The sequence below is a fragment of the Aptenodytes forsteri genome, unplaced genomic scaffold (genome assembly GCF_000699145.1).
Source record: "Aptenodytes forsteri isolate BGI_AS27 unplaced genomic scaffold, ASM69914v1 Scaffold61, whole genome shotgun sequence".
Taxonomy (NCBI): Eukaryota; Metazoa; Chordata; class Aves; order Sphenisciformes; family Spheniscidae; genus Aptenodytes; species Aptenodytes forsteri.
This window is the reverse complement of record NW_008794443.1, coordinates 6,838,377-6,848,592: the sequence shown is the minus strand read 5'-3', so window position 1 is coordinate 6,848,592 and position 10,216 is coordinate 6,838,377. Positions and strand designations below refer to the sequence as shown.

At 43.4% G+C, this 10,216-nt stretch overlaps 1 protein-coding gene across 1 annotated transcript in view; it reads right to left on the bottom strand.

Annotated features, from left to right (window-relative positions):
* ADGRG7 (adhesion G protein-coupled receptor G7) overlaps positions 1–3,386 on the bottom strand; it is a 32,568-nt gene extending 29,182 nt beyond the window's left edge. Inside the window, exon 1 of the mRNA XM_009289813.1 lies at positions 3,278–3,386. Coding sequence (XP_009288088.1) covers positions 3,278–3,386 — 109 coding nt within the window. The remainder of the gene's footprint in view (positions 1–3,277) is intronic.
* Between the last annotated feature and the right edge of the window lie 6,830 nt (positions 3,387–10,216).

The following is a 10,216-nucleotide window of genomic DNA, read 5'->3' as shown; positions in this document are numbered from 1 at the left end:
GAATTCCTTTGTGCTGCTCTTCAGGCGCTCTCCTGCTGACCTGTGTTCCTTCTCCAGGCTCTGGGCACCTACTGCTGGCCCTGGCATCAAACTGGTAGGAGTGGGATGGACTGAGGTTCCCCTCCCCCAGCATCTCTAGTTTAAAGCCCTCTTCACCAGCTTGGCAAGCCTATGACCGAAGATGCTCCTCCCCTCCTGAGTATACCCAGAAAATACCATGGTATTTGCTTTGTTTGGCAAGCTCTGGAAATGTTAAGGTTTCTTAAAAAAGAGACTGGCAAATCTTGAATAGCTAAGGGGTATTCCGCAGCAGAAATTGCAACAGGGAATGGGTTGATGGACTTCAGGCTCTGAAAGAGGGGTCCAAGACCTGGGGGATCTCCACGGAGCAAGGCTTCCTTACAGTCAATGTCACCCAGTCCCTAAATGAAGGATGGAGTTGGAATCCCTTCCCATAAGGTTCATGGTGGAAATTGTGCACCTGTGCACTGGGTGCAGTGTATGCCTTGAAATAATGCAGAAAACTGGAGTTGAGGACTGCCATTTGATCTGACATTTTAGTGCCTGTGTTTTGAGATGCTGACAAATAGGGCAAAGCCAGAAAATTCAGAAGTAAACAGTGCTGTCAGGAACACATGTGCTGTTGTATATTTCTAATGTTCTCACTGAACTAAAAAGATTGCCTAACTTCTTACTTTTTAATGGGATTCGTATAACTGGAAGATTATTGCAAACTATAGGGGATGTGCCACGTGGCGGGGGTAATTCTGTTCTTGGCACACATCACTCGGCTTTTGCTCATGTTGTTGCTATTTAGCATTTGTGTTTCAGGCTGTCTCAGCTACATTACAGCCAGATGTCTATGACGATAGTGGAATAACATCTATGTGTCGCTAGGTAGTGTCTCCGCTAGCCATCAGCTTTTCAAAACACATTGTTTCTCTGTTGGAATTCTTACAGAAAGGAAAGGAAAACTCCTCCAGCAATTGAGATCTGGGTGGCCCAAGCCAAGCAGCTGCGGAGAACGGCTATATCTGGGGGAGCTGGGTGCCTGGCTGAGCAGCTGTTGCCCCATTGCCCAGCAGCGCTGGCTCACCTGCCAGGCACATGTGTGTGGCACACGGGGCCATGTGACAGAGGAGTGACACCGGGACTCAGCCACTTGCTTTGGATTGGGAGCCTGGGAACCCACAGAATACTGGGGAACCTGCAGCACAGCTCCAAGCCGCTGTCTTGCTTGGTGAATGCATGCCCGAAGCAGCCAGGCAGAAGGTGACACAGCAGGGTGATCTGGCACAGAGGATCCCGAAACCAGGGAGGGAGCGGCGCTGCTCTGCAACTGCACAGACACTGGGCTGCCTGCTGAGGAGCAGGGCAGGGGCAGTGGTGGCGGCACTTCCACAGCTGGGCTAGGGTGTCAGGGTCTGGCTTTGGCGCTGTTAGTCACAGGCTGCAAAAGGAGCGCAAGGAAAGGGAAAGGTGAAAAGGAAGACAGAGCTGACACTCTTCTGAAAGCAATAAAACAGAAAAGCACGAAGCTGTGGGGTGAAAAGTCCAGTGTTTAGCCCTGGAGGTGCAGACACAGCTGCCACGCAGCCCGAACAGCAAAGAGCAGGTGCCAGCAAACAGCATCGGCCTTACCTTTGCCTTCCCCAAAAGAGTACCACGGTAACAACAACGTGACTCTCGCGAGATCTGTTAATGCTAGTCGAAACTGTGGCTCTATTTAGTGCTTCCTGGTAACCTTTCTTAGCCTATTGTTCAAGGTCTCGTGTACCATTGTAAAGCATTTTTTTTTTAATGAGGGAAATCTTTGTCTTTCACAAATACAAATTCCTGAGCTGACTAATACAGTCATATCTACCCCACGCACAGTAAAACTTATCAGGGTCCAGTAATTGTGGCATTGGCTTAAAATCAGGGGTTCTTCTGGTTTTATTTTAAGATTCAGAAAACATCTTTTTAATTGTCTTTGGCTTTTAAGTTTTGCAGACGTTAATCATCTCAAGAATCACATTGATTTTGACCATATATATTTGTAAACTAAAACTAAAAGATTCTTGCATAATACTATGTCATCATGAACTGTTGGGGTTTTTCTAATCAAACATCGTGGGAACTGTTAATGCTACCGCTTGTAGTTAAAGTTTGAATAAAGAAGAAACACTACCACTACACACAACAAGCAATGCATCAGATGGGCATGGAGGTATTCTCCATCCCTGAAGCAGCTGCCGTTTAAGTCAAGTTCCTAGCAGCTCGTTTGCCTGCAGTTGTGTAAATCCTAGGCCTAAGCAGAGGTATCCCCAAGTTGCAAAGAGTTAACTCCCATCTCATCCGGGTTTAGCTCCATCAAGTCAAACAAAGCGCTGGGCATATACTTACATTAGCAAAGGTAGATTATTACTGACGTATGTTAAAAAATTGCTGTTTATTTATGTGCAATTTCTTGGGCTTGGGTACGTTTCCTCCCTACAAACATCTGATAAATCTCTTGAAGTAAATATAACCTAATGTATCCTCATATAAACTTTTCCCTAGGCTTCTTGGTCTCCAATCATGTCTGACTCCCTGCTGGACAAGCAGCCAGGAGTATCTGATTCTTTCTATGAATTTTGAATATAGGTCCATGCATAATTTTGTATCATGTCAATATACTGGGTATTTTGCTGAGGGGAAACACTGACCAGTTTTCTGCTCCAAGTTTGCACACAGAAGTGTTTTACGAGGGTGCATTGACCTGATTTTCGGATACAGAATATGCAAACCAGTTATCTCCAATATTCTTTCAACAAATTTTCCTATAATGCAAGTTGTAACCAAAACATGAACAGGTGCTATACAGCATGTTTTGCTGATATGCATGCAAACATATAAACGTATGTAAAGCTAAATATTTCCTCTTTAAAAAGTAATTTACTAGACTAGCTAGAGGTTTATTTTTTTCTTTTGAAAAATAAATCAGATTTCTACCGGAAGAGTGAGAAAATTTCAAGACATTTCTCAAAGCTCCCTCAGAGGAATCATGTACAGTGTAAACATGTTACAAGGAAAATACTCCAGAGATTGTTTGCCGTCCTATTCTGTTTTACAGCAGAATGCAAAGTTTGGGGTACTTCTTTAAACATCAGTGTAAGAAGAAAACTGTTTCCACCTAAGAAGTGTACAGCATGGATGTAATAATGTTATCAGCAATCATGTTTAAATACTTAAGGAAAGGAAAAAGAACCCCAAGAGCTCAAATAAATCTCAAATGGGGTAGAATTATATTTCTTACCTGTTTTAAACCTGAGGACAAGCTGCCAAATACACAGCGCCCAAAGGGTCACGGTGACTACACAACAGGTAACTCCAACCAATATTCTGTCCCAGTGGAGTGAAGTCATGTTGTGCTGCAGACTGTCTGCTCTGCTATAAAATGGTATTATACATTCATAACCTTGTGATGGATAAACCATTAACTACCTGTCTACTGCTAAAACTTTAACCTCTTCTGTTCCACTTAGGAAAAAAAAGGTTTTGGTGGACAAGTAGCACACCATTATTTCTATCATTTTCCACCCAATAAAACATTTCACTTATCAAGACATTAAATGTCATGTCTTCTACTTCCTATAGGAAAATGTCCCAGCTCAAACACCCAGCTACATTTATACTGATAAGGGCTAGAGCCTGTTATCTGAGTGCACGGCATGGCTCAGAACCATGCCAGTGAATCTTTCTTCCCTCCAAGCAAGGCATCACCATATATATATGTGTGTGTGTATATATATAATATTGCCTCAAAATGTCCCAGCTCAAACACCCAGCTACATTTATACTGATAAGGGCTAGAGCCTGTTATCTGAGTGCACGGCATGGCTCAGAACCATGCCAGTGAATCTTTCTTCCCTCCAAGCAAGGCATCACCATATATATATGTGTGTGTGTATATATATATCTATATTGCCTCCTGGGAATGGACTCTGGTCCTCAAACTAGACCTGCATGTGGTCTGGGGCGTGCTGGCTGGCATGGGCCAAAACCGTGCCAGGCAGCGTGCTAGCACTTGAGGGACTAGTCCTGTTGCGTGGCCTCATTTCGTTTGCTAGCACAGCCATAACTGCCTGGCTCTGCAGCGGGGAGGCCTGGCAGGACCCAGGGAGGAGGCTGTGGAAGGGCGAGAAGGTCTCTCCTCTGCAACAACGTTCCTCTTGTGCTGAGAGGAGTTGGAAATGCTGACTGTGTTAGGAATGGCCTAGACCAGACACTTGGCACGCACCTTCAGGAGAGTAAATGGCATTTCCATACTACATAATTTGGACAGGCAGTGCAGAGCCTTGTTGCATGCCTTCTGTGCGTTTCAACAGGCAGGCACTAGCACAACTGGGAATAAAATCTGTGTCTTCAGATTCCCAGGACATCTGATTCATCCAGAAAGGGGTGGGGAAGAAAAAGAAAACGGGTAAAAGGCACAAGTAAAATGTGAAGCGGAAAGAAAAGTTACACCACCAGAACTGCCAAAATCAGCACCTTCTTCTGCATGCTAGCGTGTCTCCCACTGACAAATTAAAAGCTAAGAGATGAATATCACAGTCAAAGTGAAGAGGCAAATAGAGCTATTTAAGGAACTAATTGGAATAAACACTGTCTTTATTATCACCAGTGATCAGTGGATGAATCCCCTGCGTGTGAGTAGGAACAGTACCTTGCTTTTACATGGTGTTCTTCATTAGTGAGGAAAGGAGGTTTGTTTGGCTTTTTTAATTACTGAAGCACTTCCATCTCAGTTTTAGAAACAGGCCTCAAAAAACTGATGTGATATGGCAAGGATGTACAGAAATCCAGTCAAAAAAAGAGCTCAGATCTCTTGGGATGTGGGCCAATGGTCTAGCCACTAGATACCTCTGATACTGCTACTGATTCTGCTAGATACTACTGTTTCTTTAACACCTTACAGATTATTAAGATGTTTTTTCCTCTTATCAAGAAAAAAAGATGAGTAAGATAAGGTATGCATTTAATCTCCTTCATGGCAATCTGCAAAATATTTATAAAAATACTCATATTCAAAAAATCGATACGGAAAATACCAAACTTCTAATTTTTAGTGATCGAGACACTCTGTATTGAGGAAAGCACCTAAGGACATAGGAAAGACTGAGGAAATGCTGAAATAATTAAGATTACATTTACAAATGGGAGCTCCAAAATTGTTAATATGCTTCTTCAGATAGCCAAATGTCTTAACAATCTGCTCACAAAGGTTTTAGTTAAAGACAGGCTGTGCTGCCACACCAGTGACTGGTACTGGGACAAACCTCCAGGTGGGACAGGGCTGTTTGCTGTCCCTCTGGGCGCAGCTCTGTCTGGCTGAGGATCTGCCTGTCTCTCTGGTAGCCGTTGGGTTACGAATATGTCTCTTGTCCTAGATCTTTCCTCTCTCCGTGTTATTCTCATTAGCATGGAAAACAGAGAAGATCCTCGGTGCTGGGATCAGCGCAGGGACACGAGGAGGGTGTGGGGGCTGTGGCACGCAGATGATGGGTGGGAGGGAGTCCAAGGGTGGGAGGAAACAGCCATCTCCCTGGCACAGGGGGGACGTTTGAGCCTTTTAATTCAATAAAATGCCAAACTGCAAATCCCCCACCAGGGGGTTACACAGGCACTGGCAGGCTTTCTTCATCAGAGGGACAGAAATGGGACTCTGTGGGGCAGGGCAGCAGAGGTGCCCCCTTTGCCCGGCGAGAGCAGCCATGGGTGGAGGCTGGGTGGCACAGCTCCAAGACTGGCCCCAGCGTGCATCCCACTGCCCGGCCATCCCGTGGGCTAGGAAGCATTTGCAGAGTCGCCCAGGCAAGCCCTGGCAGCCTGACAGCTGTGTGGCCCAGCTGTCTCACTGCTGTCGAACTGTGAACAACCGCAATGCTCAGCTGGAGAGAAACTTCTCCTCCTTGTCCTACTCACAAAGAATGCTTAGTACCCTTGCACATGTTAATTACTTTACAGCCTCTTGCCGTAAGCAGTTAAATGTTTGCTTTTCCAGGGCTAGAAGGGCCAAGAGTTTAAAACTGGGTCTAAGAGACACACAGGAAGATGCCTGTCCCTGAGCAGGACTTGTACAGAGCAAAGCAGAACCAAGCGTGAGTTGGACAGGCTGGATCTTGCAGATGGGGAAACTGAGTCACAGACTAGTTCAGCAACATTAAGTTAAGCTACATCCCATATAGCGCCAAGTCTGAAGGTTTACAGTGTATTAAAAGCATACCCAGCTTCTGAATCACAGGTCTGGGTCCTTTGCAGAAATGCTAGATGATAGCAGGGACTTTGCATACTTTGCATACTTTAAATGACAAAGTAGGAAAGAAATAAGAATTAGTTCTCGTGGTTACTGACATTGCGCTTTCTGTTCAATGGAAATAACATCCCTGCTTCATTCCTTTACGTAGCTAACATCATCATGGACATCTTTGAGCAGCATGTTGTGATTAGATATATAAAATACTGTGAGTCCAAAACCTTGGGTTGCAAGCCCAGGTTTGCAAATGGAAGACAGTTTGTCAACTGGGAAGTGGAAGTAGGATTGTGAGCAAAAAAGATTGGGGACTTCTAACTTCACATGAATATTTTATATAAATCTTAAAGAAAAAAAAATGGCATAAGGAACCAGATGGCAAAACCAAAACAAATCAATAAATACATCCTAAAGGATAGTACACTTTTATTTATAAAAATATTAAACCATGTTTATATGATAGAATAATCAAACTGAAAGAAAACCTTATTACTTGCAAATTTGTATATGTGATGCATCTGTGGGGAGACAAAACCGTTCTTGAGTGACTAGATATGTTTCTTCTGCTTTCCTCCATTTCTTTTAAGCCTTAATTAGAGCCAGATGTTTCTTATTTCCTTTCTTTTTTGTTTTCAAGCCTGAACAAAGTGCGGTGCCAGCAGTAAACACCATCTTTGACATTTTTTTATGTGTCAACTGCATCTGGCTGAGTTGGAGTCACAAACCGGTAAAATTCCAGCAAAGCAGTGCAAGCTTTCACTCCTGCTGTCATTCCCATCGGGAGCAGGAAATCAGTATTACTGCTTCTGGGGCTGCCCGCACAGGAGCCATAAAAATGCCGGAGTGTGTCTGAGAACCTTGTCCCTGGTAAATAAAACTGGAGGCAGACTGGAATGCTGTATACCATGAACGCAGCTTCCCCTCCCGTAGTCTTAGAGTGCTGGGAGTGATATCTAGTTGCTTAATTCCTATTCAGTTGTATAGATCTGCAGTCTATTTTCTGTTTCTTCTTTCTCCTCCTTGTGGAGGCAATGACTGGTAACCACAGTATGTAGACGTAACCATTTCTGCTCCAATTTCACACAAGTTTCATGTGACTTTGACCTCTTAGGTACCATCCCCTGCAGAATATTTTGTCATTAAATGGCAGTGGTCTATATGCGAGAGCTTTCTTTCTGAATCAAATTGCAAAGTATGCTCTAGTATTTATAACTATGTTTTTCAACTACTTTTTAAATGCATTTCCATTCTAAGAAGTGTATCAAATACAGAAATCCATAAACTACATCAATTACACAGCAAGGTGTTAGAAATTACTGTTCTGAAAAAGTCATCTGAGGACTAGTTATGCCTTATTTGACAAATATTAGGCTTTTTACTCCCACACATTTTGAGCAAGCACATATTTTACTTAGAATAGATTTTAAAGGCAAGTGCCCAGCAGTTTTCCAGTTGTCTTTCTCCCTTTTAACAGATGCGCTGTTGTTGCACGGTCCTTGGGAGTCAGGCTTGCTTCCACTACTGCACATGCTAAAGGGCTTTTTGGATAAAAAACTATACTGTTTTCTTCCACTGACTTCTGTACCAGTAACTCCTACCCCAACTGCTGTAGTTCAGAGGAAGTCAACCATGTGGGAGGAAAGCATAAGGTACCAGATACACCAAAGTTTTCTAGTGCCTCAGTTTTAAGGATGAATGAACCTGTAGGATTGAAATTCCTTGCTGCCAAATTTACTCTCAGTGCAAGCTAGGTTTAGATACAAGAAAAAAAAGTATTTATTTACAGAATATAGAACAAATATCACAGTTACTAAGCTTTACAGGGATGCAGATAACATAAAAGAGAGAAAGCCACATTTAACCCATTTATCCTTATGATAAAACTTTAATGGGTTCCTTCCCTCCAGTCAGACAAACTCCTCACCTTACCCATGTGTGTGTCTCTATCGGTGGTGCCAAAGGAGTAGACGTCTACAGCACAACCGTTTCACGCTACAGGCATTTTGGGACTCTAGTTTTCTCCCAGGGATGCAGATGCCCATTAGTGCTTGGAGCACACGAGACGCAATGCTGGAGAGCACCATTGGACTTCATTTCCTGCAAAGGGATTCCAGCTCCCAGGCTCTGACTCCTCTCCATGGTGCAAACCTTGGCGCTTAAGTTAGGGCAAGCGGGTGAGGTTCAAAGCGCTCTCTTGATCCAGACTAAAATGCTAGTATAGGTGCCCCTGGTAGTGTGGTCGGGGACCCAGGAACTGCAGGAGCAGCCTTGCCTTTAAGCTGCCAGCTCGGAGATGCTCTTTTTCCTCCAGGACATCTTGTTCCATTGTCCAGGGGGTGGTTTCAGCCTCCTTCCCTTTGGGCTACTGACTCCTTCGCAGCCCGCTGACAGCATTGAGTGAGCTCTCTTGGGCCTAGTCAACGCCGTCCCAAGACCAGGCTCCCCGTACTGTGCATGAGTGTCTCACCCCGACACCAAATGCAACTGTGAGGTCCCAAGTCGTCCCCACGGGTGGAAACACCTTCCTATTGTGAGTCAAGCTTCTGCCACACACTGAAGCTGGTCTGTCTTACACAGAGCCAATGCCAAAATGTGCATTTTACACAATTGCCCAAATGGGATGGGGCATGCAGCCTGTGACTGGCTTCTCCTTGAGGTCGACCATGAGAGTAAGCAGTCATGCTGGCGATGTGGTTAGAGATAGCTGATCACAGCCCCAACCCCAGGGGATACGGTGACATTGGTACATTTGATTTTCTAATGCAAACTGGTTGATTCCCCAGTTGGTTTATTTAAAGCTATTTCTAGATTTTTAAAGTTTCTGACCGGTAGTTTTCAGAAGTCTTATGCGACTCTTTCAGATTTGTGAGCAACCAGATGAAATGGGAAATCAGGAAGTGCTGACTTTCTCTCCCTTACCTGGTCCTGGAGAAATTTAGAAGTTTTCTTATGTACAGGTAAGTGTATCCCACCCAAAGTTCTCCACAGTTGACAAAAAACCACTCTATCAAATACGTAGCAAAGAGGTATCAAATCCATGGAATGATGAAAGCAAGCCATGGGACTGTAATCTTTAATGAATAATCAATTTGTCCCCAAAATGCAGTCTGAGAGTGGCCAAAATTATCTGCTACTTTTTGTCAGGTATGGTCCCTAGTTTTAATTTTAGAAAGTGGTGAAAAATATGAAAAGGACAAAATCTGTAATTGCCAACATTTCTTCAAGTATCCCAGTTTTTTCTTTCAGAATGCATTTTCATCTTACAGCAGAAAAAGGTGGTGGTTGTTTTTTCTTTAATGGAAAAAGGGAGAAAAGTCAAATAAAATCCTAAATATTTTTATTATTAAGCTTGCCAAAACAGAAAGATCCCATTCATGGAGTTCTGTTTACTTGGCTTGCTGGCTGCCCCATCGTGTATGACACAGGAGACAAGTTCCAAATCTGGGACCTCTTTTTTCCATAGCATTTGACTTTTGAGGATCTGTGAAGCTCTACTGCCCAGACCTCAAAAAGAGTTGTTTTCACCTGTGTTGTAAATGACAATTAAATAGTAGAATCAGGGGAATTTGACAAGGCAGCACTGACCTTTCCTGAATTCGAGTGCAACTCATTCAAATGTCTGGGTGGGCTATGAGAGTAAGATGTCTATCCCACCCCATCCTGCCCCATAAATGGTTATATTTTTTCCCCTGAAAACATGACAGACATCTTACATGAATAAATCAATTTTATTTAAATAAAATTACAGGCATATCTTGTCTATTATAAGCTACCGTATAGTTTTTCAAAGGCACCAATATTTAACAATAATTTAAATTTTCTTGAGAGCAGCTACCTTTTTCTGAGTGGCGTTTGTAAACTTGTCAGACTTCCCTCCACTCATTCAACTCAAGCAAAATCTGTTGCTAGTGAAATGCCAAAAGTTGTACCTTTTTCATCGTA